The sequence below is a fragment of the Coloeus monedula genome (genome assembly GCF_965178545.1).
Source record: "Coloeus monedula genome assembly, chromosome: 2".
In the NCBI taxonomy this organism is placed as follows: domain Eukaryota; kingdom Metazoa; phylum Chordata; class Aves; order Passeriformes; family Corvidae; genus Coloeus; species Coloeus monedula.
Genome location: NC_138782.1, coordinates 116538759 through 116563406, shown reverse-complemented (window position 1 = coordinate 116563406; position 24648 = coordinate 116538759). Strand labels below are relative to the sequence as shown.

General features: G+C 41.3%; 1 protein-coding gene across 1 annotated transcript in view; it reads left to right on the top strand.

Moving 5' to 3' along the window:
* Positions 1–24648, top strand: part of PKHD1 (PKHD1 ciliary IPT domain containing fibrocystin/polyductin) — a gene marked incomplete at its 3' end in the record, with an annotated part of 237744 nt that overhangs the window by 151686 nt on the left and 61410 nt on the right. The window contains exons 52-58 of the mRNA XM_082276787.1: positions 7883–7996; positions 8624–8711; positions 12005–12159; positions 13980–14132; positions 14487–15365; positions 16681–16843; positions 18792–18952. Of these exons, the coding sequence (XP_082132913.1) occupies positions 7883–7996; positions 8624–8711; positions 12005–12159; positions 13980–14132; positions 14487–15365; positions 16681–16843; positions 18792–18952 (1713 nt within the window). The remainder of the gene's footprint in view (positions 1–7882; positions 7997–8623; positions 8712–12004; positions 12160–13979; positions 14133–14486; positions 15366–16680; positions 16844–18791; positions 18953–24648) is intronic.

Here is a 24648-nt window from a genome sequence, read left to right as displayed (position 1 = left end):
CACGTTACAATTACTGCAATCTGCACCTCACTCCTGGTGTCACTGTGGCAGAGATTTTTTCTGATAGGTGTAAAAGCCCTCCCTACTTCCTGTGGGGTTGCTTTATGAGACAGTAATTCCTCAGGGCAGGATCTGCCCTAGTGTTCAGGCAGTGCCTGGTGAATATGGGCATTAATAGGACACTTTGTGTGACAGAGAAGTATTTAAAGCCAACATAAACAGTCATGGAGAATCCCCATAATGCCTGGAAATCCTGCTGTGGTGTGAAACAGCTGGATTCAGCACACTTTTTCCTCTCATCCATCTGTACAGATGAGCACCAGGACCACAGGAAGGTACCACCTTGCCCCTACTTCCAGCAGTTTCACAGTCCTCAAAGTCACTGGGGCTGTTCCACATTATTTACAACAGACAGGATGGGTGTTTTTCCACTCTGAAGTAATTACTCACATAATTCCCTTTAAATATCAAGGTTTCTAAAGCCAGGCATTATATTTACTTACAGGAATCCTTAGGACGCTCGGATCACATTGTTGATCATTTCTTGACCTTTCTCAAGATTGGATTCATGAACTTTAAAAAGAGAATTTTTTTGTGTAATCACCTCCTGAGGAAGTCTGCTTCAATATTTGTTTGTTGTTAATCTCAAGGGACTGTTTAGTTAATACAGTACTGGCCAAAAAGGTTATTTTGCTGTCTTGTGTTTTTCTTTGGAAAAAGAGGTTGGAAAGCCTGATCTGGGAGGTTAAAAAATATATATACTTAAAAGAGTGTCAGTCAGTTCTTACTTAGACTCCTTTGCACTTTAAATATGGTTTCATATTGGTTTTAAGAAAAAGCATGTGTTCATTGCTAAAAACACTTATTAAAAAAACATTGAGGCACTTTGCTGCACAAACTCCCCTCCAGCACATCTGTGAGTAGTAATGATATTAAAAACCAAACAGGTATTTGCAGCTGTTGAGTTGCAGTCCAATGTCTCCTGGAGAGCTGTCCTTGTTTCAGCTGTGGGATGATGGGTGGGTAGAGATTCTGCAAGTTTCCCACATCTTATACTGGCTTCTCTGCCTGCATTTAGAGCTGGGAGTGCCTGTTTTTTCTCCCTTCCCCTTTCTCTTCCCATGTGTTCGAGGCCTTACGGTAACGTCTTGGAGCCCATCTGTCCAATCCTGCCTGTTCCATGCCTGAAGGAAGGGTTTTGAAGCCCATCTGTCCAACTCCACCACACCCTAAAGAAATCCTGACACAAAATAGATAATGAGACAGTTTAGTAAACAGATTTAATAGATGTGGACATCAGCATTCAGCATTGCCTGAGCAGGATCTCAGGTTGGCATCACATGAGCCAAATCCCCAGGTCCTGCTTTGTTGTGTAATTTCTCCATGCCCTGTTTTCAGTGCAGCAATCTTTGGCCACATGCTGTTCCTTCTAATTCCATGGCCTGGGCCTAAGATTTTCTGGTAAAGCTAGAGTATTTTGTTCCCTTAAACTCCTAGAGAAGAGTGACCAATTTAGAAATTCATCTTATTTGGGTTTGGTGTCCTCCAGAGCACTCGGCTTCTTATCTGCAGAGAAAAAAAAAAATCAGAAGGTTAAATCATTACCAAAAATACATAGGAACTGAATGATGATGGGAAATATGTAACAAAGGAAAAAAAATAGTGTAAAATTGAAGTTTATCAACCATAACAAAACCTAATTAATTTTATTGAAATGATAATTTACAGGCAAACTGGGATGAGAAAATAGTGATAGCTGGGAAATCAGAATTCTTGGAGCACCCTTCACCCTATAAGGTCCATCCCTGCTTTCCTCTTTAACGTATGATCATAATCCAGTGTGAATTATGATCAGTGGAAGATGTGAGATGATTTAAGACCAACAAAGAACTCTGTCAGAACCCTTGGAAAACCCAAAGTAAAATGTGTGGATCTACTGCCACCGGAATTTCTATGGGTGCTCCTAGCCCTTCAGTGTTGTTGGATCCAGGGAAACTTTCTGATTACTTCTACTTTCATAGTCCTACCTCTAAGATAAGGATTTTATCTTTTTCACTTTATCCTTCAAAGTCTTGTATTTGATGGTGATGTTTGCAATAGAATTCTAGTTACACCATTTATTGCTGTTTCTCTACCCTATCATACTGTAAAAATTAGCTATTTTTCCAGCTTATAAAAGGAGAGTTTGAAGTTCAGAGAGTAAACAAAGTGCTAAATAGCATTAGCACATCTGTGTCAAAACAAGATAAGAAATGATGATTTCAACATCTCACAGTTGTTTTTTCATTCTCAGCTAGGATGATTCTGTTCATTTTAACCCATAAGCATTAAAACTCAGATGATATGTGCAGAAAGTGCCCTGTTCCACTGCTGAACAAAGCCCTCAGCTCCCAATAAAGCTGAGGAAAATGCTGAAGTTCACTTGGCACACATTGATCCGCTGGACTCATCCTGAACTAAACTGCACTTAGCTGCTCTTTGCTGGCAGGCTGCTTTTGCTTTTTATAGTAGAGCTCTGCCAAGTAATTATCCAGATAGGATTTCTCTTTTTAGTTTCAACTTGTCACATTCTTTCTTTCGCATATCTCGTGATGGCTGCTTGTCAGTCATGTCACTCATTGGAGGCAAAAAGCCTAAGGACATCATTAGCTCATGGCTTGATTGTCTGGAGAGGGAACCCCAGACAATTCAACTGCCGCTTACCTTGCTTGTGGTAAGAGCTCTAATGCATTTACTCCCCCTTTTTTCCAGGAAGAACCCCCATACTGACTTGTCAAAGGGTAAATCGGTGTATTTCATTAAGTGGCCATGTGTTAGCAGTGAGTAAATAACAATAATTAGGGCACCAGTGAGTTTCACCAATTTATGTCTTTTCCAACTTCTCCAGCACCTCTGTTGTGTGGGTCCCATCTTTAGCTGTGGGCTGAGTCCCACACTACAGTCACATATCATCCCTGCACAGCTGTCCAACTTGCATGAAGAAGGGACTCTGTTGGTGTAACGAGATGTATTTTCATTCCCAATCACAGAAAAAAAAGTGGTTTGAAAAGTTCATTGAACCCTCTGCATCCCCTTCAGAAAACCTCTCAGCATCTGCCTGTTGTCTTTTTACTCTTTCCAAGCAACTCAGTATTTTTTTAACTGATTGCACCTTGTAGGTAAGAATTTGGTTCACATGTTCAAGACACCTGAATTTAGGTGCAATGCGGACACCAGCACATGAGCTACTGTTCCAGTAGAGATCTATTCAATATAGCCAGTGGAGCCACTGCAGTCAGTGGGACTGGTAGATAGAGGTATCTAGAGAAAATCTACACTAAGAAACCTGAATGTAGGTATAAGATTCTCCCTGGAAACATGGTTCAGTTGCCTAATTATAAAGATTTTCTATTGTTCTGGGCACCCTTATGTGGTCTCCCCCTGCCTGCAATTTCTGCTTAAAAACCTCACTGTTCAGTCATTTATCCCTGTGTTGTATCTGCCAGCCTCCAGAGAGGATTTGGAGGGCACCGGGACTCAGATCCCACCCTGCGTGTCCCACCACTTGTTCCTCAAACATTCATCCTGCACTTCTGCCTGTAGGTTCCTACTCCACAGCTGTGGAGCTGTGGAACTGAGGAGTTCTGAAATCTTCTGGACATTTGGCAGAAAGAGGCAACAAAGTGAGGTCTCCTCATCTGGCTGCTTTTCCATCTGCTTTCCAGAGTGCAGCCTGAACACCTGAAGGAAGCTGCAGAAGAAGAACCAGTGGTAGATGACTGTCCAGCTGTGTATTGACCATGAGTATAAACTCCTCAGGCTTTCTAGTGACAATATGCCACAGTTTTCAAAATAGCTGGGTAGTTAGAGTCCAAGAAGTTTTGGATTCAAGAAACAGAGATAGAGGAGATGGTCCCAGCAAGATACTCAGCAAAGTCTGTTTGCCAGTGAAGGGAGGAGATCTTTTCTCAGAGATTTCGTTACTCTTATATGCAACAGCTGTTGCAGAGTGTCATGTTATGGAAAAAAGAGAAGGGAGGAAACACCCACTGTTATAGGAAAGAATTGAATGGGTTTTGCTATGGAACAAAACCCAAAACAATACAGCAAAAATCTGTCAGGAGGAACATCTGGAATAGAACTGAAATATGAAAACAATGGAAAATGCTTTTGAAACTCAACAAACTAGATCCAGACCACAGTCCAAAATAAATGAAAATCTGGACAGAAAAAACATATCTCTATTTCTGTTCTCCTCTTTTCCCTCCTTTTTTCCACATAGTAGGTTTTGTCCTCTCCAGAGGCTAGACCTGTTGAAGGATTATGAGCCAGCTGCAACCACCGCGCTAACGGATCTGTGTTACAATCCCAACATTTGGATCTCACACTTCTCAGGACGGTGTGTAATCAGTGGTGAATTTATTAACAGCACAGGTTGTTTATAAACACAGGATTGTCCTATATGATTGGGGGTTTCTGCACTGTGTAGTGCAACGGGAAGAACTTGTGTTTGAGGGAGCCCAGCCTCTGTCTTTAGTGCCTCCTGACCTTTTCTGCAGATCTCACTGGACATTTCCGCCAGCTTTTGGTAATTTCCAGGTTGTAAGTACCCTTTTTTCCTGGTTCTCTGCCATCAGCACATTATTATCTGACTTTATGGTCAATTAGGTTGCTCATCAAATTGCCAAGGCTTCCAGCAGGAGTAGGAGGATGAAGTGGGACCCATTCCTGCTTGTCTTGTGCTGGGTGGGGAATTGGGCAGTTTGGTGTAGTCTTGTGTAGGACTTGCTAACCACAGGAAAGTGGGACAAGAAACCTGAAGTTTTCACATCCAAAGTCCAAAGAAGGACATTGAAAGCCCAGATCATTCACTTATGTGTTGTAGAGATCACAACTCCTGTTGTTTATGGCAAGATGAGAGTTTAAACAAAACTACTTATTACAAGAGCTGTGATTTCATAGCCAGTTACTTCATAAGGTCATGAAACTTACCCAACCCCCGTGACCTGTGTCCATCAACTATTTTGGATTCCCCTTACGGGTAAGCTAAGGTAGATGCTGCTTCCATATCTTCATTTTCATAGGCCATTCTGCTGGAATCTATTTTGACTTAGCCAAAGTATTGTAACTGCTGGACTCTGCCTAGCAGGCTGCTGCAGCCTGAAAGCTCAGCGAGGGTTTCCTAGGGCCATGCAATTTGTTGCATCCTGGAGTCCATTTCGGACAGCCCTGTGATCTGGCTCCGGCAGCTAGCAGGGTTACAACACAGTGGATGGTAAAGAAGGTAGAGAAGGGTCTCTCATGGGTTTGAGATGGCTTTCATCACATCTTGCCCCCATGATGTTCAGAGGTAGAGAGACAACATGCTCTGGGTGTGGGGTGGGTTTGTCAAGGGCCCAGGGGCGGTCCCTGGGCGGGGTTGGAGTACAGGAACAAATAGGGAGAAACCGAGGGAGTGGCCAGGGCTAGGGCAGAGAACAGGGGGAAAGTACAGAATTAGGGGGTTAACAGACCGTGACACCAAAGTATGTATCTGAGACCCTACTCAGCTCTTCCCTTAGTTTTTCTTTCTTCTCCATTCATTTCCAGAGAGATCCTTACCTTTTCAAGACCTCTTGCCTTATTATTTTCAATATTAGAGAATCACAGGATGGGAAAAGTTGGAATGGATCGCTGAAGGTCATCTAATCCAACCACCCTGCTCAAGAAGGGTCCCCATGAGCATTCTTCACGTTTTTCCTAATTCTTCTCTTCAAAATTTCTGCTGACTTTCCTAGACCATCCCTGTAATTTTTCTCCCCATTTGTGTCAGTTTGTCTGCTTACTTTCAGTATCTTCACACAATTTGGGTCCCTAAAAAAACATTGAATTCCACTGGGTTTGCAGAACCAGACCTGCTTGAGTCCATGTCCCCATTCCAGTCACTCGGGTTGTAAATCAGTGTGTGCCATGTTCCTGCTGTACTTGTGTAGTTTATTAATCACAAAGTTTTGTGCTTCTAAGTCAAGTGCCTTGGAGAAGCCAATTATATGATATCAAAGCTATTACCTTTATCAACTAGACCTGTAATCTCATTAGGAGACAATAACAAGGAAGTTTCACAGGACCTTTTTTTCTATAAAAGCAGGTTGATTGGCATTAATTGTATCACCCCCCTTTAATGATTTATTAATTGTGTTCAGAGTTGGACATTCCATTTTTATTTATTTTCCCCTAGAATCAGTGTCAAGTTGACAGGCCTGTAATTACCTGGGGCTCTTACTTTTATCTTTGTTTGAAATATTGGCACAATTTTAGCTTTCTTCAGGGGCTCTCAGACATTGTGAGTGATCCCAAAATTATTGAAGAGTCCACCTTAATTGTCCAAAGGGTTTCCTGGAAAACTCTCCAGTAGCACTTGCATTCAAGTTACTGAAATCCATGGATTTAAACCCATGGAAATATTGATGACAATAAGCAAGTATTAAGCCTATTTTTCTTTTAAATATTCTTAAAAGAAGTAGAATTTTTCTACTCATTCATGACTCCTGTGTTCTTTTGTGTCATTTACCATTTACAGTTTCCAGCCACTGAAGATTTTCTGTGAATATTATCTTCCCTTCTTTATTTTATTTTCCATTCTAAATAGTTTTATTATGACCTTTGTTTCTCACTCTGGCTGTATTTTTGAATCGTGTGGTTTTGGTTTTTTTTAACAAGGATAACATTTCTTAATCTGTTGTGCTTTTTTGGACTAAAATTTATGATTTTTAGCTAAATGTAGATGTAATTCTTTTAAGGGAGTGACAAGTTCCAGTTCATCCTATAAACCCTCATTTCCAGTCCTTTGTATGTGCTTGTTAAGTCTGGAAGCCTACTTAAAAATGGTTTTAAAACTGAGCTGATAATTGAATATATCAGGATTTTAACTGACTTAACTAGAATAATTAGTGTTTTGTAACCAGGATTAAAAAATATGTGAAATTGTACCTAATTCCTGGTTTTCCTCTTTCCAAACTACAGTTATAGGAGTTTAAACAAGGAAATCAAAGCTGGTTTTGGTGGACGAGGGACACAGAAAGATAATTCCCTTCATGTCCCCAGAGAATATGTGAGCTCACTGCTGTGAGATATGTTAGATGGGGAGAAAGCAAGTCTTGTACTGTTTGCCTTTTACCCAATAAAAAAGCTGTACAGAGAATTTAAATATCCTCAGTTATCAGTCAGAGGCTGGTGGGAGAACAATGAATTGTTTTATTGATTTCACTTAAATAAAAAAAGGCTCTTAAAGCAAAGTGTTTCTTTAGGATACAAAATCAGCTCTCTTTTCCAAACTAGTAATTTTTAAATATTAAAAGAACATGACAGGCCAGCTAATTTTGTACAGATATGTATATAGTTTTTAGTTCTACATCTGCTGCAGTTTTCTGTTGCATAATTGATTTAATCTCTAATTTTAAAGGAACGCTGAACTCCTTTACTGGACTCCGCATACATTTCTCCAGGGCAAAAGCTGTCCTACTTTTTCCTCCTTAGTGTCTGTTTAGTGCTGGGCCATTTTCTTCTGAAACTGTAAACTACCCACGGTGAAAGAAATGAAGGCAAATTTGGAATACAATTTACTGTGCAGACTTATCACCACTGCACACACCAAAACTTGGGCACTTTCTTTCTCCCTACTTTTTTTCCTCAGTCTTTCAGTTTTCCCCATCCTTGCTACACGATTGCCCTGAAACTGGTGAAATTGTGAAGGAGCAAAAAGGCAAAAACAGGTTGAGAAAGGAAATATTAATTCAGCCATTTAAATATTCCTTTAAAATCAGATTGACATGGATTTCCCCCCTAGTTTCCCTCCCATTTTCAGCATCACAGAAGCCATGGATACCTTTGTAGTATGTTTGATGCTGTTTTGTCTTTACTGCAGGTTCTTCTCTGCATCCCCTAGAAAGGGATTTAAAGCTGCTGTTCCTTCTTCGGGCATCTGAAGGGATTTACTGTGATCGTCTGGAGGATATAAATGTCCACCCAGGAAGTATTGGTATGAAACACAAATTCCCCTTTTCATAGGGAACTGATTTTTGGTTATATCCAAATCTACCACTGTGGAAACTATGTTTTACAGATTAACCTCAAACAAAAGTGCACATATTTTTGAGCTAAGGTTTAATCTTCTGGGACATGTCTATATGAAAAGTTTCTGTATTTTGACTTTTTGCTCTGGTTTTGGATCCATTTTCTGGAGGGAAAAAAATTAAAGTTCATGGTCCAGAAAGATGAATAATAGCTGCATAGTTTTTTGTATCTTTCATTTCTGGAATTTTTACCTAATTTGTTTACTTATATAATTTTTTTTAATGGTAGATATCATTGTCTGCAATTCCTTCAATTCTAATTTGTGTCAGTGAGACTTCTGTGGTAAAATCCCCTCTCTTGCCTGCACATGTGATGGTCATTTTACTTTATTGATGATTTATTGCTTGTTCACTTTTTATTTTGAGTGGAGGCTTTGTGCTGTTCTTACGCTTTTCATAAAATATAGAAATATACTTTAATATGTATAAATATTTCCATATATTTAATTATTGCTTCAGTTCTTCGCAAGCCTCTTTCCCCCTTTACCTTTGGAATCCTCCTTCTGGTTTTCTTTTTTTTTTTCTTTTTCCAGGTGTTTATGGACAGGTGCAAATTTATAGTGCTTATCCTAAAATACCTTGGACACATCTGGGAACTAATGTTGCTCCTGGCAATGAAAGGTGGTATTTTTCCCCAAATATGCTTTCAAACACTAAATTTTGGCTCCTGTTCCTATTATTTGTATTAATGTTCCTATGAGTTGCATTATTCTTTTCATTTGTGATGGGCTCTGTTTAAATCATGTCTAGATAAAAAAAACAAAAAACAAAAAACAAAAAACAAAAAACAAAACCCAAACAACTAGGTTACAGAAAATTGCACCATGATGGGGAGGTTGATGATCTTTAAGGTCCCTTCCAACACAGATTAATTCTAAAGGAATCCAAATTCATCCAAGGATTAATGAAGCTAAGTTTTCCTTCCTTCCTTCCTTCCTTCCTTCCTTCCTTCCTTCCTTCCTTCCTTCCTTCCTTCCTTCCTTCCTTCCTTCCTTCCTTCCTTCCTTCCTTCCTTCCTTCCTTCCTTCCTTCCTTCCTTCCTTCCTTCCTTCCTTCCTTCCTTCCTTCCTTCCTTCCTTCCTTCCGAATTCCTTCCTTCCGAATTCCTTCCTTCCGAATTCCTTCCTTCCGAATTCCTTCCTTCCGAATTCCTTCCTTCCTTCCTTCCGAATTCCTTCCTTCCTTCCGAATTCCTTCCTTCCTTCCTTCCGAATTCCTTCCTTCCTTCCTTCCTTCCTTCCTTCCTTCCTTCCTTCCTTCCTTCCTTCCTTCCTTCCTTCCTTCCTTCCTTCCTTCCTTCCTTCCTTCCTTCCTTCCGAATTCCTTCCTTCCTTCCGAATTCCTTCCTTCCTTCCTTCCTTCCTTCCTTCCTTCCTTCCTTCCTTCCTTCCTTCCTTCCTTCCTTCCTTCCGAATTCCTTCCGAATTCCTTCCTTCCTTCCTTCCGAATTCCTTCCGAATTCCTTCCTTCCTTCCTTCCGAATTCCTTCCTTCCTTCCGAATTCCTTCCTTCCTTCCTTCCGAATTCCTTCCTTCCTTCCTTCCTTCCTTCCTTCCGAATTCCTTCCTTCCTTCCTTCCTTCCTTCCTTCCTTCCTTCCTTCCTTCCTTCCGAATTCCTTCCTTCCTTCCTTCCTTCCTTCCTTCCTTCCTTCCTTCCTTCCTTCCTTCCTTCCTTCCTTCCTTCCTTCCTTCCTTCCTTCCGAATTCCTTCCTTCCGAATTCCTTCCTTCCTTCCTTCCTTCCGAATTCCTTCCTTCCGAATTCCTTCCTTCCTTCCTTCCTTCCTTCCTTCCTTCCTTCCTTCCTTCCTTCCTTCCTTCCTTCCTTCCTTCCTTCCTTCCTTCCTTCCTTCCTTCCTTCCTTCCTTCCGAATTCCTTCCTTCCGAATTCCTTCCTTCCTTCCTTCCGAATTCCTTCCTTCCTTCCGAATTCCTTCCAAATTCCTTCCAAATTCCTTCCCTCCCTACTTTCCTCCTTCCCTCCCTCCCTCCCTCCCTTTCAGCCAGACCTATCAAAACCTCAGTGGAAGAGTTCCCATCTGGGTAGAGGTGGAATATCAGCATTTAGGGAAGGAATTATTTGGGAAATGACTGCAAAGATGGGCAGTGGAAGCACAAAGACCTCACCAGTGGGACTCATCTGTTGTGAGCTCTCTCAGAGTTGTGTGTTCAGTGTAGATTACTTGTTTAGGAATTGCTTTGTAGCTGATCCTGATCCAAACCCTGCAACATTAGGATCACCCTCGGGAAATTCTTCTCCTTCCCTGACTAAGATGAGAGCTCAGAGTAAGCAGATTCTTGACTGAAGTATGACAGTTGAACACTTGGATGAAATGGATCCAGGCTGGATCTGGGCTGCTGCCCAGATATTTTATATGAAATATCATGAGGTGCTAAGATACAAGTGTTTGGAGTCAATTCATGCATGTTTAATGCAGCACACAGAAATGTTTCCATTGTTGAAAGAAAGGAAAAATAAAGCCCTATTTTTCATTTAAAGTCTACAAATAGTGAGCTAAGAATTAGTGTCTTTGGATGCAGGAAATAGGTAAGTCAGTGCTGGAATATGAAGGCTGAAGGAAAATGAAAGCTGAAGGAAGTGGATTTTATTGAAGGAGAGGAGCTGCTCTCTATCCTTTTCCAGCATGAATCAGCACATAATTTAAGGAAGGACTTTCCTGCCATTTCAGAAGATATGCAGTGATTCCTCTAAGCAAAAAAAAAACCTCCAAAAACAAGCAACATAAATTTTTTTGTGGATTTCTCTACTGAATATTCACCGGTGCTGTACATTGTAAGTGCTCATCTGGAACCTACTCATCTTTGAAAAATATTGTGAAAAGATACTCTGGAAAAACTTGAAAACATCCCTTTAGGAATCTCCTTTCTCTCTGCACTTCTGTCACTCTAGACTGCATGTGGGGCATTCTCTGAATTCAGTCAGTGCTCTCCTTTCTCAGTAATTCCCTGAGGAGTTTAGATCATCACCTGGCCAGCAGCAGTCACCCTGTAAGAGGACAAGGTGTTTATCAAATAGAGATAAACACTGATCATTATTCATTTTGCTGCCACTAAATGCTTTTGTTTTCTTTATGTGAAGCTAAAAATCCCCTGAACTACTCATACAACTTTGACTGTAAAAGGGGATCTTCAGTTCAAGATTAAAACAACTAAATGTAGGACTCAGCATTCAATAGCCAGCAGAGTTTTAAGTGCTGGTGCTTAGAGGGTGTTCAGCTACCAAAAGCAGCATTCAGGTACCAAAACAGAGGGTTTGTGTCTGTCTGAGCTGTCTTTAAGTCCCCTCCATGGCTTGCACCTTTGTCTCCAGGAACGCTCCAGGAACCAGTCCTGTCACATCTGTCAGGTATCCTGGGATACTCAGATAGCAAGAGGTGCTCTTGTTTAGGGAATCAAATCCTGCTCAAAGTTCCCAATTCAGAGAACTGAATTGCCTTCCACCCACTACTGACTGCACCAACCAACTCTAATGGAAGCTTAGATGTCAAGTGCAGACAGCCACTCTACCCTGCACATGATTGTTGTCTAAATCCAAAGTGGACTTTCAGCTCTGTAAGGTATTCCTTGCACCAAAAATGGTCTGACATGTCTTTTGGAGGCAGCTGGAGCCCTGGAAATGCTGTACTGGTATTGTATATGTTGTTAATCAATGGTGTGAAATACATGCTTCAGGATTAATTTCCTCCCACATATTTCAGACATCTGTTTTTGCAGAGAGCCCTAAAGGGGCTTTTCCTGCAGCATAGCCTGTGGATTCTTTTTTTTCTTTTTTTTTTTTTTTTTTTTTTTTTTTTTTTGAGATCTCCCTGAGCAAAACTGTTCATTTTTAATGAAATTTGGGAGCATAACTCTCGTAAGTGTAATGACATTAAGTTTATATCATGGGGTTACAGGATTTTTGTGGAGGATGAAGTAGATTGGGATCAAGGTGGAGATTTTGTCATCAGCTCTTCTTCCTATGAAGCCCATCAGGCTGAAGTAGTTACACTTAAAGAAGTCCATGGTCATAATATAAGAATTCATGAACATCTTCTGCACAGGCACATCGGTAAGGAATTTTTCTCTCCTTTTTCTGAGAGTTTTCTTCTGAAGTATTGAGTTTCCATTTCTTATCTCAGCAGAATCAATTTTACTTCCTTGAGGTATCTTAATTTCTCTCTCCATATACTTTTTTTCCTTGCTGATTCTAACATGAATTTCTGTGAGCAGAATCAATTCAGGGCTGAATAGTTTGGGAAAACTTTCTGGTGTTTCGAGTTGAACTGGCTCACAGGGAGAGACGGTAACTGAAATTTTAAAGGAAAAAAGAATTGTAGGATTTTAGGCCCTTTGCACAATTTCTATGGCATGTCAAAAACCTGGAAAACAATTAAACCCCACCCTTTTCTCAAGTGTCAAAGTAATTACATTCATAAAATTTCAAGTAGAAAACTTTGTCAATTCCATGGCATGAAATTAATTATTTATAAACTAATATCTAAATAAACATAAAATCTGCATATAGCTCTATTTTTTGTGTAGTTTGCATGGGATCTATATATATGTGGAAAAAGGGATGCAGTGTTGATAATGATTTACTTTTATTTCAGTAAATTTATTACCATCTATTTAACAAAAAACCAAGGAATTTTACTGAGAGGTCAAAATCTGAACCTTCAAACCAAGGATTTTTGTGCATATCATTTTTTTTTTTTAAATTTGATCTTTATTCCAGCCAACAGGCACAGAAATGAGTATAATGGATAAAAAGATCCAGAAATACCATGTTTTAAATGGCGAATGTTTAAATGTCTGCACCAGTAATCAAAGCTTCACTTGGAACTGAGCTCTGTTCTGCAATTATCCACAGTGTTAATCAAGAGTAGACTCCATGGCACAGTTTTTATGACAATTGCCTTTTTCAAACAAAATGTGCAGTTCAAAGCACAGCACATCTAGACTTCATTTCCCATAGTTTATGCATTTTAGGCCTTCCTTTTTAGTTGAGGTAGGTATAATAAATGTATCATGAGGTGAAATTACTTCTTACACATTGAGTAATGCAGCAGTTGTTAGATACAGCTGAAAAAAAGGACTGATGGGACAATTAAAAGGTAAATACTGGGTTTTGCCTGGGCAAATGTGGATACCTGCAGTAAATGTTCACTTATGAGCCAGTCACTCTCAGTTCCCTTGATAATTAAAGCAGAAAAATACATACAATGCATACTTCTCATTTGTACTTCATCTGCCCCTAAAGCAGGTGTATGAAATACACAACAAATTGCACTTCAGATTCACCTATTTCTCTCCATTGTGTGTAAAAACAGTTTGGATAACTAAATCACATCTGCAGGCGTCTTAAGTCATCTGAGATTAATCCAAGCTAGACAGCTGCATAAAGTTGTGCAAAAGTCTCCTTTAGAAAGGCATTGAAAAAAAGTATTTTAAAATCCTTTTGGAAATCGCACGCAAGCAAGACTCTGTAGCAAAGAGGTTTTTGGCACTGACGTTAGTCTGATCCTGAGGAAAATTCATGGAGATCAACTCTGCAGTGTGCTGATGAGTAACTCCAACACACAGAGCTTATAAAAAATGTAGTGTGAACCTGTTCATTGCTTTGGCACCTGCACACCACAGGGGAAAGGTTTAGCACCTTCTTGTTCTAAAAATGAGATATCCTGGTAAAATATAAGCGCATGGTGAATATTTGATGGGCAGGTGGCCTTTCTGGTTTTGTGTTGATGCACGTGGATTGTGCTGGGGGTGAAACGCACCTGAATGTCAGTGCAGATTCTGCAGAGGAGCTGTCAGGATTTATGTCCCTCAAAGCCCTGGTTTATAGGTATGATAGACACTTATCACATTTGCTTTCTTGAAACTCCCCAGGGCGTCCCCATGACACAGAAGACGGCAGACGCATCTCTTTGGCTGCAGAGGTTGGGCTCCTAACACGGAACGTGCAGATCCAGTCGGATGTGGCTTGTGCTGGGAGGATGCTGGTGGGACACTTCACAGACTCCAGTGGGATGGAGTTTGAAGGTAGTTGAGATTCACCTGTCCTCATCAATCACACCGGTTCTTCCCAAGAAAGAGGTGCAGGAACATGTGTATCAATTCACATGTGCCTTGAAAGTCAGAACAAACTGACTGTCAGCAAGTATGAAACGTGATCACCACGAAAAGTTCATAAATACAGAAGATATTTTAAGATGGGCTGCTCTGTGTTTTGTGGCATTTTACTATGACTTTGCATATATTTATTAACAAATACCCATCACTACAATACACTGAAAAAGTGCCTGCTATTTTATGTCTGAGTGTTGTTAACATGGTTGTCCTTACCTGTTCTTAAGTAATATGAGCTTTTATTTCACTCCTGTTATCTCATTGCAGGTGCTCTTCAACTCTTAAATATTCAATTTTTGAACTTTGGGCCTCCTCAGCTTTCTGCTATTGAATTCAGGAATGTATCCCAGGAGTCCTCAGTGGTGTCATCCAGCATTAGTGGCAGCTGTGGAGCCGGCGTTAAAGAAATCATGAGCAGTGGGATCTTGTTGCACGATAATGTGATATTCAACACCACTGGACCTGGCATTGGTATGGAAGGGAAAAATCACTCTCTCATCAGGAACCTTGTTATTCTGAGCAGGCAGCCAGCAGGTTCATTAAACTGGGTTGCTGGCATCAAGGTGAACCTGGCCACCGGTGTCTCCCTTCGTGGCAATGCTGTGGCAGGATCTGAGAGAATTGGCTTCCATGTCAGGGGCCAAGAGTGTTCACTAGATGGAGAATATTGCAGTGGAAATGTGGCCCATTCAAGTCTCCATGGCTTTCACCTGTACCAGGAAGATGGATTTCAGACCTGCACTAGAATCACAGGTTTTCTGTCCTATAAGAATTATGACTATGGTGTCATGGTCCACCTTGGAGGCAGCGTTATCGTGGAAAACGTGGTGCTGGTGGACAACACCGTGGGACTCCTGGCAGTGGTGCGCTGTGTCTATGCCGAGCAATGCTACATGGGGAAAAAATTCATAGAACTTAAAAACTCCACCATTGTCGCAACAAGCTCGACTTTTGACTGCCTCAGAGACAGGATCAAGCCTCACTCAGCTGATGCAACAGCCCAGGACCGACCTCCATGCTACCCTCTAAGAGGCCGTGTTGGGATTTTATGGCCCACGTTTACCACTGTTCCCAGCCAAAGGCCAGAGGATCCCTGGCACAAAGCTGGTCATTGTCCAAAAGCCCTGGGAATCATGAGGCTGAAAGGTTGGTCTTCTGCTTCCACTGGCCAGACTATTCTGTTACTGTTTTTCTTCATTAATTTAGTTTTTCCAGTTGAAGTTGCAGCCTCCCACAAATGGACGTGAGAAATCAGAACCTCAGTGAAGCTGATAACAGAATTCTTCTACAACTTGATGCAGTTTAATTAAGAAAAAGTATTATTTGGTATTTTTCACTTCCTGAATCTACTGCAGGATAACTGTTGCCCATAGAAGCTGTGGCTGCCCCATACCTGGAAGTGTTCAGGGCCAGACTGGATGGGGCTTGGAGCAACCTGGGCTAGTGGAAGGTGTCCCTGGCCATGGCAGGGTGTTGGAATGAGATGATCTTTAAGGTCCTTTCCAAACCAAACCATTCTTAGATTCAATGATTCAATGATAATTATGTCCTGTGATAATGTATGTTCTACCTCACACTTACCTGCCTTCTGTGTTACTTTTCCAATTGATTCATCTCTCCAACACACAGTTACCTCTGCCTAAATAAAATACCAAATTGGAGAAGTGAATATCACAGTACAGGATTGTCACAGAACATAATAACTACAACTCACAGAAGCAATTATGACCTTTATTGGTGTAAGGGATTGCACAAGAGGAGTAGAGGTCTGTTATGTATCCTGGATCTTTGTTTCAAATGAATTTTTCAGTCCCCAGTGCAATATTTGCATATAGCAGAACCCTGATAGCTGGTTGCAATGGTGGGATCTAAATACCTCACTGCTTTTCATGTCTGTATTCCTCACTGCTATTAACTTGTGCAAGAAAATTCATTATCCTTGTTTTACTGAAGAATAAGAGAGATAGAGGAAGACAAGTAGAGTTGTGCAGAGTCTCACAAAAAATTAATGGCAAAATATGGATTTTGGAGCTGCACAAGAGTTGAGTGCCAGAGCCAAGTATGTGTCATCATACCCTGCTTGTCTTATTCTACTTATGGCGAGTAGAAAAACCATCAGGTTGTTATTTAACTGGTTCTTACTTATTTAAATGAAAATATATTAAATACTCTTGCTTTTTCTTTTCTTTCTCAGTTACTATTTCCTTTGATTTAATTTCCTATGGATATGACTTGTTTTGTGTCAACTTAGGATATAATTTGGCTATGGAGTATTCTAAAGCCACATGAAGATCTATGAACAGTGCTATTAGTCTGATTTAAAAATAATTTGTACAGGTATATATGGGAGCAATTTGACGTGGAAAACATCGCAGGAAAAAAACCCCCAACTTTCCTATCTCTAGTTATGGCACTCTTTTAACCACTTTTCCTTGCTTGATCTTCTCTTAATCCCCGGCAGAAGTCACCTTTACTGGTTTTACAAAGAGCTGCTACAGTGAAGACAGGGATGTCTGTATCATGTCAAATGCTGATCATTTAGGCATCATGCCTCTCATCACAGCAGAGACATCAAGGATGTTACATGTCAGTGAGAAGAACAAGTTCTACTTTCATCCAACAAGGTAAAATGCTTCATTCTGAACTATCTTTTTTTTTTTAAAAAACCCATACACCTACATCTTTGAAACTATCCTCCCCTCATCTCTGCTCTTGTACTGCTCCTGTCTGACAAAAATGAACAAGCTCCTACATCAAACAAACATGCACAGGAAAACTCAAATGCAGAAAAAAAAAGAAATGGAAAAACACCACCAAATTTAGTTTAGGGCAATCTTTTATAATTTTTGTTTCAAATTCCATCAAGATGCATCTCCAGACCAATCCTCTTGGATTTCTCCTTTTCCTGACATTTGTGTAGCAAAACAAGCCTCACATATCCCATTTCTTAAACCCCCATCCTGAGCATCTCTGACTTCTCAGCCTCAGGCTTCAAAAAATGTCAGGACCTCCAGGAAAAAACCCTGAGACAGGGAATGTCCTTTTGGTCGGGGAAGCGTGGCTTGATTTGTGCCTGCGAGATCACATCAGAAATGTTGATCAGCACCAGGCAGGCTGTGAGATGTCAAATGATTGCCAGAACTGCTCCTGCCCAGGGAGAATATCATCTGTGAGTGTTGAGGAGGGAGGGGAGAACTTCATCTGTAACCTTAAGTCACTGCTGGTTGCAGTGGTTTAGACATACCACATCCAATGGAAACCACATGCCTATTTATTTATTGCAGTCACTGAACACAATACAGAGGCTATGTCAGGAAAGCCTTGAAGTAGCAAAAAAAAATTCCAGCGTGGACTCCACTTGCCAGTCAAAAATAATTGGAGGTGTCCCACACTGCTATGTTTAGAGCCCCTCCAGCCTTCTGCCAGAATTTCTTATTTTATTCTATATTTTTGCTTTCTGCTCTGGGCATTAGTTTGCGTGTAGATTTCTGAGCCCTGTCCAACTTGTCAGCTCCCATTATGTTTCACTCTTGTATCCATCCCACAATATTCTGCTGGTAGTGAGCTGCTGAATACCCAGTCCAGTGCAAGAGCTGGTGATTTTCAAATATGAGGAATGCACATGGATTACTGAATGCTTCCTTGGGAGGCTGCTGAGCCTCTGAGGGTGGTTACATCTCCCAGTGCTCCTCATGCAATATCTACATGCATTTATTTAATCCACCTATGCAGCTGCTGAGCTTGATCCAGGCTGTGGCTGCATTGTTCTGCTTCAGCATCCTGAAGGGATATCTCGATCAATGTGTTCTGTCAAAGAGAAGATGAGCATTGCCTTGGAGCAAGAGAGGATATGGAAACATCAGGGGAAATAGCAAATCCATGAAGCACTTTTCTTGTCCTGTTGGTAGACCTAACCAGCAGAAATGCTGGATCTGTTGAGAGATGGTCAAGAACTGAACTGTCAGGATCAGAGGAGGTCTTTGTTCTCTGCCTCTTTTGAGCTGGGTTGACTGGGGGAATTGGCCTTTTTGTTCCTCTGCCCTTACTGCAAATCTCTGCCGATACCTGTTTGCCCCATTCAAGGTACCAGCAGTCGGGTTTTCTCAGCCTGAGACCAAAAAATTCTGCATTTTCTTCAAGGTTTCATGTGAATCCATGTAGCAATCTGAAAATGTCTCCATGGACTTCTCTGGAGTATAAGTCTTTTCATTGTATTGAATTCTGCCATGGGTGTGAGATGCTCAGATCGCCAGTTCCTTTAAGCTGTGTTGAACCTTTAGTCAATCTGCAATTAAAAGCAATTCAGCTCACTACACTTTAGTGATCCAAAAATTAGGCGTGTGATCCAAACACACTGACCTTCTGTAGTCGATATAGACCCTTGTTTAGAAAAAGATTAATCTCAACTGTCCTATATTTTTCTCACATGAGATGTGTTCCCCTCAACAACCCTGTCTTGTTACAGGTACCTTCCTCTGTGGCAGCCAGTCTTTAATGACCTGCTTAGAAATTTATAGGCTTTCCTGGCTGTTCCAAGCCACCAACAATAACATTACCTTCCCTACCTATCAGTGTACAAACCTCTGAAGACACCATGCTCCCTGAAAAGAGATGCAAAGGCTCAAGGAAAGCCCTTTTCAAGGATTTGGATGGAGGTGTCCTGGATCTAGAGCCACCTGTCTCTGTTTTCCCAAAGTCAGAATTTGAATGGACACAGTTCTACTCAGAAGCTGGTAAGTGCCCCTGTGCTGCGGGAGTGTTTGCAAAGTCATGCAGACATTTGAGCCATGAAGTGTGACTTTCACTGACATCTGCAACTGAGGCTGAGGTGATGGTGGTCCCAGTTGTTTGATTCCTTTCCAGGATGGATGTAGTGAATTGTGCTGTAGAGGTCTGGGGTGACTCATTGTGAAGCTCTGTGTCCACCACTTCCACTCTGCCTTCTTGCAGAATCATTTCACCCGGCATCTTTAGCCCCCCTTTAGAGTCTAATTCACTGGATTGGATGGTACAAAGAAACTCTTTCCTGTGAAGGTACTGAGGCCCTGGCACAGGCTGCCCAGAAAAGCTGTGGCTGCCCCATCCCTGGAAATGTTCGAGGCCTGGTTGGGTGGAGCTTGGAGCAATGTGGGATAGTGGAAGGTGTCCCTGCCCACAGCAGGGGTGGAATGAGGTGATTTTTAAGGTCCCTTCCAACCCAAACCGTTCTGTGATTTTATGATTCTGCCTGCCCCTTGCAAAGCCCTCTGAGAGCATTAAGGGACACATGCCATGAAAACACCACATAACTGCAAAATAATACCAATAACTGGCCCCACAAGGATTTTCATCCACATCCCACAGAGGAGATAATCAAGCTGAAAACCCACTCCAGAAGTTTGATGACCCCTCTGTTAGAAAAAGGCCCATTCTGCTCAGTAACCACTTTCTGAAGGCTCCCACAGCAAGGCTCCATTCTCCTTCTGATTAAAACTCATCTTTCTGATTCCAAATAAACTCTTTAATTGCAAGTAGTGTTCCCTGTGCCTGCTGCTGATGGTGGCCATTTTGCTGTAGAGATGCATAGTTTGTGACTCTGCTGGTATGGGAGACTGATGGGAGGGACTGTAATTAATCCTGTTTTCCTTCACACTCTAAAACTGATTAAACACATGAAGAACTTTAATCTTTAAACAAAATGTGTAAGGTTTTTCCTCAAAGGATCCCGCTCTAGCCGGCTGCTTACAGAGTTGATTAATGTGTTGTCTAGACGCAAACACTGATTTTTAGTGTACCTTTACCACCCTAATTATGAATCACATCCAAGCACTAATGCTCTGGCACTATTACTACTTAGCACCTGCATATTAATGACTATATTTACATACAAAACCTGCATTTTATTCAGATTCCCACCATTTTTAGCACATCCTAGCACACAGTCATAGGTGTAAGAGGAATTGCCACCATCTAAAGTGCGCTTAGGGTGCAACCTTCACTCCACAGGGTTTATCTCCTTGTATAATGGAGGTAACAGCATATGGTAAATGTTGCCTGCCTCTGAGGCTACCATGAAATTGCTGTGTTTTCTTTTTGCTGCCCAAATCTGAACGGGGGTATTTTTCCCCTTCCCTTCACAAATGTGTGTTAAATTCCTCTGCCCTTCTCGTTCTGACCTGAGGTTCCTTTTGTCTCGAGGTTGACATTTGGAAAAAGGCAGAGCTTGATGATAAGGTGAATTCATGGTTGTCTTCTTCCCTTCTCTCCCTCCTACTTCTCCTTCTGGAAAGTTGTAGCGTTGAGTATTTTTCACAGTGCAATGCAGGCTCCCAGGATAGACAAACTGGGGAAAAATCTCAACTTTCCTGCTCCCACTGATCTTCTGCCAACAGGAACCAGGGCACTTATCATCCTCCTGTTCTGGCCACTGATGAGGCCAAACCTCAAGCCCTGTGTTCATTTTTGAGCTCCTCACTGCAAGAAAGACATTGAGGGGCTGGAGTGTGTCCCCAGAAGGGAAAGGAGCTGGGGAAGGGTCTGGAATATAAGTCCTATGAGGAGCAGCTGAGGGAGCTGAGGTTCCTTAGTCTGGAGAAAAGAAGGCTCAGGGGGACTCCCTACAACTCCCTGAAAAGAGGGATCTGCCTCTTCTCTCAGGAAACTGGTGATAGGTCAAGAGGACACAGCCTCAAGTTGCACCAGGGATGATTCAGGCTGGATATTAGGAAAAATTTCTTCCCAGAAAGGGTGGTCGGGCATTGGACCAGGCTTCCCAGGGCAGGAGTGAAGCCACCATCCCCGGAAGCACTAAGAAAACCAAGTAGATATGGCCCTTTGTGATACGGTTTAGTGGGCAAGGTGGCATCCATTCAGTCTGGACTGGATGACCTTGGAGGTCTTTTCCAGCCTTAATGATTCTGTAGGGCCCAATTCCCCCTTGGCATGACAGTGCTTCAAGGCCAGTGAAGATGGTGGTGTTGTCATACAATTATAAAATCATAGAATGGCTTGGAAGGGGCACTGGAACTGGATGATCTTTAAGGTCCATTCCAATCTGTCTTGGGGTGACTTTATGATGTGTATCCCATATCGCTGCCCTATGCCCAGAAATTAATTTCTGTGCCTTTTTATGCCTTTAAACTGAGCCTGAGAGGGAGAAAGAAAAACTGAGCAAAGCTTTTTCAAAGCAGTTTGCAGCTTGTTCAAGGTCACACAGAGATGGAAACTTTTTTCCAGCTGCGGCAGGGGAGGGAGGAGGCACCCGGCTTGCTGCTGCCTGGTCAGCTTTTGGCCAGTTGTTCAGTTTCTTTTTCTCCGGAGAGAGACTGAGAGTTGAACATTTTCCTTCCCTGAAATTTTGGATTTTCTCCCTTTTCTACTGGACTGCTTCAATATCAGAGCACATCAGGAGGACTTTCACCTGAGCGCAGAGGGCCTGGCTCTGGGCCAAGCCCCAGCTCCAAGGAGACCAAAGGGAGGACTCTAACATTTTCCCAGGTTTTTTCTCCACAGTGAGAGATTTTTATTATTTAGCATTATTGTCCTTTTCCCATGTGTTTGTTAAATAAATAGTTTTTCTCTCTTTCACTTTCCTTTGAGGAAAATTTATTTTTTCCCAAACCTGGTGGGGGAGGGGTGGTGACCTGCCTCCTCTCAGAGGATATATTTCTAAATTTGGCCAAACCGGTACACAATCCAAACCACTATATGATTTTATGATTCTATGATACAGATGCATATATATGTTCACTTCAGGCTTCCACTTTGGCCAATCAGATTGAAATTACTGTCCCTTACCCATTTCTAGATACTCCAATTACTCCATGGAGAGCAAACAGAAACACTCAATACACTTCAGGGATGCAAAAGCTATGGAGATGTTTTGTCAGAATAAGGAATATCACAAGGAAGAGGCTGTGAGAGCCATAACTGGGCCACAGGGGATCACTCAGAATGATATTAATGCTCCTGAACTCACATGATGTCTTTTATTGAAGGTGCAATTGGTACAGAATTTATGAAAATTATTGTTTCTATACCCACATTTTTTCCCCTTTATTTTCCCAAACTTTTACCTGCTGAGTTCACTCTTTGCTCATAGACCAAGCTTTTTATTGTGACTTTCTGAAGAAGCAGAATTGTTCACTTCGAAATGAAGTTTTAGTTTTCTGGATAAACCACAGAATTCAGAAAAAAAGAACAAAACGGGAGGGAACAGATCCAAGACTTTTGTTGCTATTATTATTTCTACTGCAAGAAAAAAAGAGTAACAACAAAGTGGGTTTGAGTCCAACAAAGCATAATTACTTTTTATTATGAGAGTCCTTTTTAATCTTTTTTTTTTTTTGTCTTTCAAATATAATGCTGAAAAAGTTTAAAATTAAATGTTTTCCAACACCCTCCTCCTTAAATAATTTATGAGGAACTTTCAAAGTACTATTTTTCAAATTATCCAAAACAATTTAATGAGTTTAACATGAATTTGTAATTATTTAAATCTCTTTGAGCTGCCATTTTTTGGATGACAAAATGTTTTTCTCCTAAAACTCATGTCTAGAGCAAGCCTCTTGCAAAAGAGCTTGGGGCCAGGCCTGGAGCACTAAATGGTTCCATGATACAGGAAATACCAGAATCATAAGCTGTACAGTGGAATTAGCTATAAACAGGAGTATCTTGTTGAGGAATTAAGGATAAGTGAACTGTTGCAGTGGGGATACTGCAACATGCATATATCAAACCAGGAGTCCCGTGGAAAGGAAATATATATGGACAGATGGATTCTTGCTAGATGTTTCAGAGATGTTTATTTCCCCAGCCGCATGGCCGGGGCTCTGCCCAGGAACTGTTCCAGTCACCACACCAAGGGTCCTTCTGCCCGCGCAGGGAACACAAACCAACCCATGGGAACGAGGCTGAGCAGGGGCAGGGAAACCCCGTGTCTGTGCCCTCAGGGCCCCTCTCCCAGGGCTCCATGGCAGGGGAGGGACCCCAACAGTGAACAGTCTGTGTATTCAACTGATTCCTCTGTCCAGGTTAAAACCCCAACTCCATGAAGGGCAGCTGATACAACCATCCTTGTGCAGTTAAGGCTCAGCCTTTAACACTTATTGCAGTGTTCATAGGACTCTGTTATCACAGTTCCTCACATCTGAAGTCTGTGATGACTCCTAGAGACATTGAAGTTCGCTGTCTTCCCTTGGTGGAAATGTAGCTGAGGCCCTGAAACTGGTAGAAGATCCAGCTGTCTCCACTTCTGTTGTCTCCAGCATTGTCATAGAACCATAGAATTTAGAATCGTTTGGGTAGGAAAGGACCTTAAGGGTCATCTCATTCCATCTCTTGTCATGGGCAGGGACATCTTCCACTAGAGTTCACTAATGTCCTCTCCAGTGAGCAAAGAGAGATTGACCCGTTAGGTGGGTAATGCACAGAATTGTAGAGATGAAACCAAGTCTTTCAAGTTTTAGTCTAGAGCCTGCAGACATATGTTTTCTTCCTGCTGACAGATACATTCTAGTTGTTATTTAAAGCAATTTGGACTGAAAAATCATAGAATCATAAAGCAGACCAGATTGGAAGTGGACTCAAAAGCTCATATGGTCCACCCTTTTGTGGGAAAGGAGCACTGTCTAGCACCCTGTACAACTGCATTTTGAAAACCTCAAAATGAGGATGTGATGGAGACTCCACCATGTCCACGGAGAGGTTGTTCCAATAAACCATAGAATCACAGAATGGTTTGGATTGGAAGGGGCCTTAAAGATCATCCATTTCCAACACCCTGCCATGGGTAGGGACACCTTCCCCCATCCCAGGTTGCTCCAAGCCCTGTCTAACCTGGCCTTGGACACTTCCAAGGATGGGACAACTACAATTATAAACAAACAAACAAAAAAAATTAGTTGTGTTATGGTTTTTTTTCCAGTTATTCTTTAAAAAATCCCAGAGAATTTTGTTTTTAATTGACTCAGCTCTAGTGTGAATCTATTGGTCAGAGGACCAGTGTGTTGTGGACAACTGAACTTTTTATCTGACCAGCAAATCATTGAGATTATGTTTTCCCATGTCATTTTCAATCCAGACAAATCTAAAACTGTGAAATTGCTCAGTAGTCTTGCCTGCTCTCTAGAGGTAATCAGTACATTTTCTAAATCACAAAGAGGAAAGTGTTTAATATGTAAATGCTTGTCTGAAGCAAGTTATGCAGACATTTAACACTCAATTTTATCAAAAACTCTTGTCAAAAACCCTTTGAAATGTAACATTGAAGTTAAAAGTCATAAATGAATATGCAGAAGTTTGCTGGTTTCATCAGAAATATGATAAAATTTCAGATTTAGGTAAAACCAGTCCAAAATAACTTGGGATATGGGTTGAAGATTTTTGTACAATTTTCTTTCCTCTGGTAATTTTAATTATTGAATAAAAATCTCAAATAATAGTTGGGGAA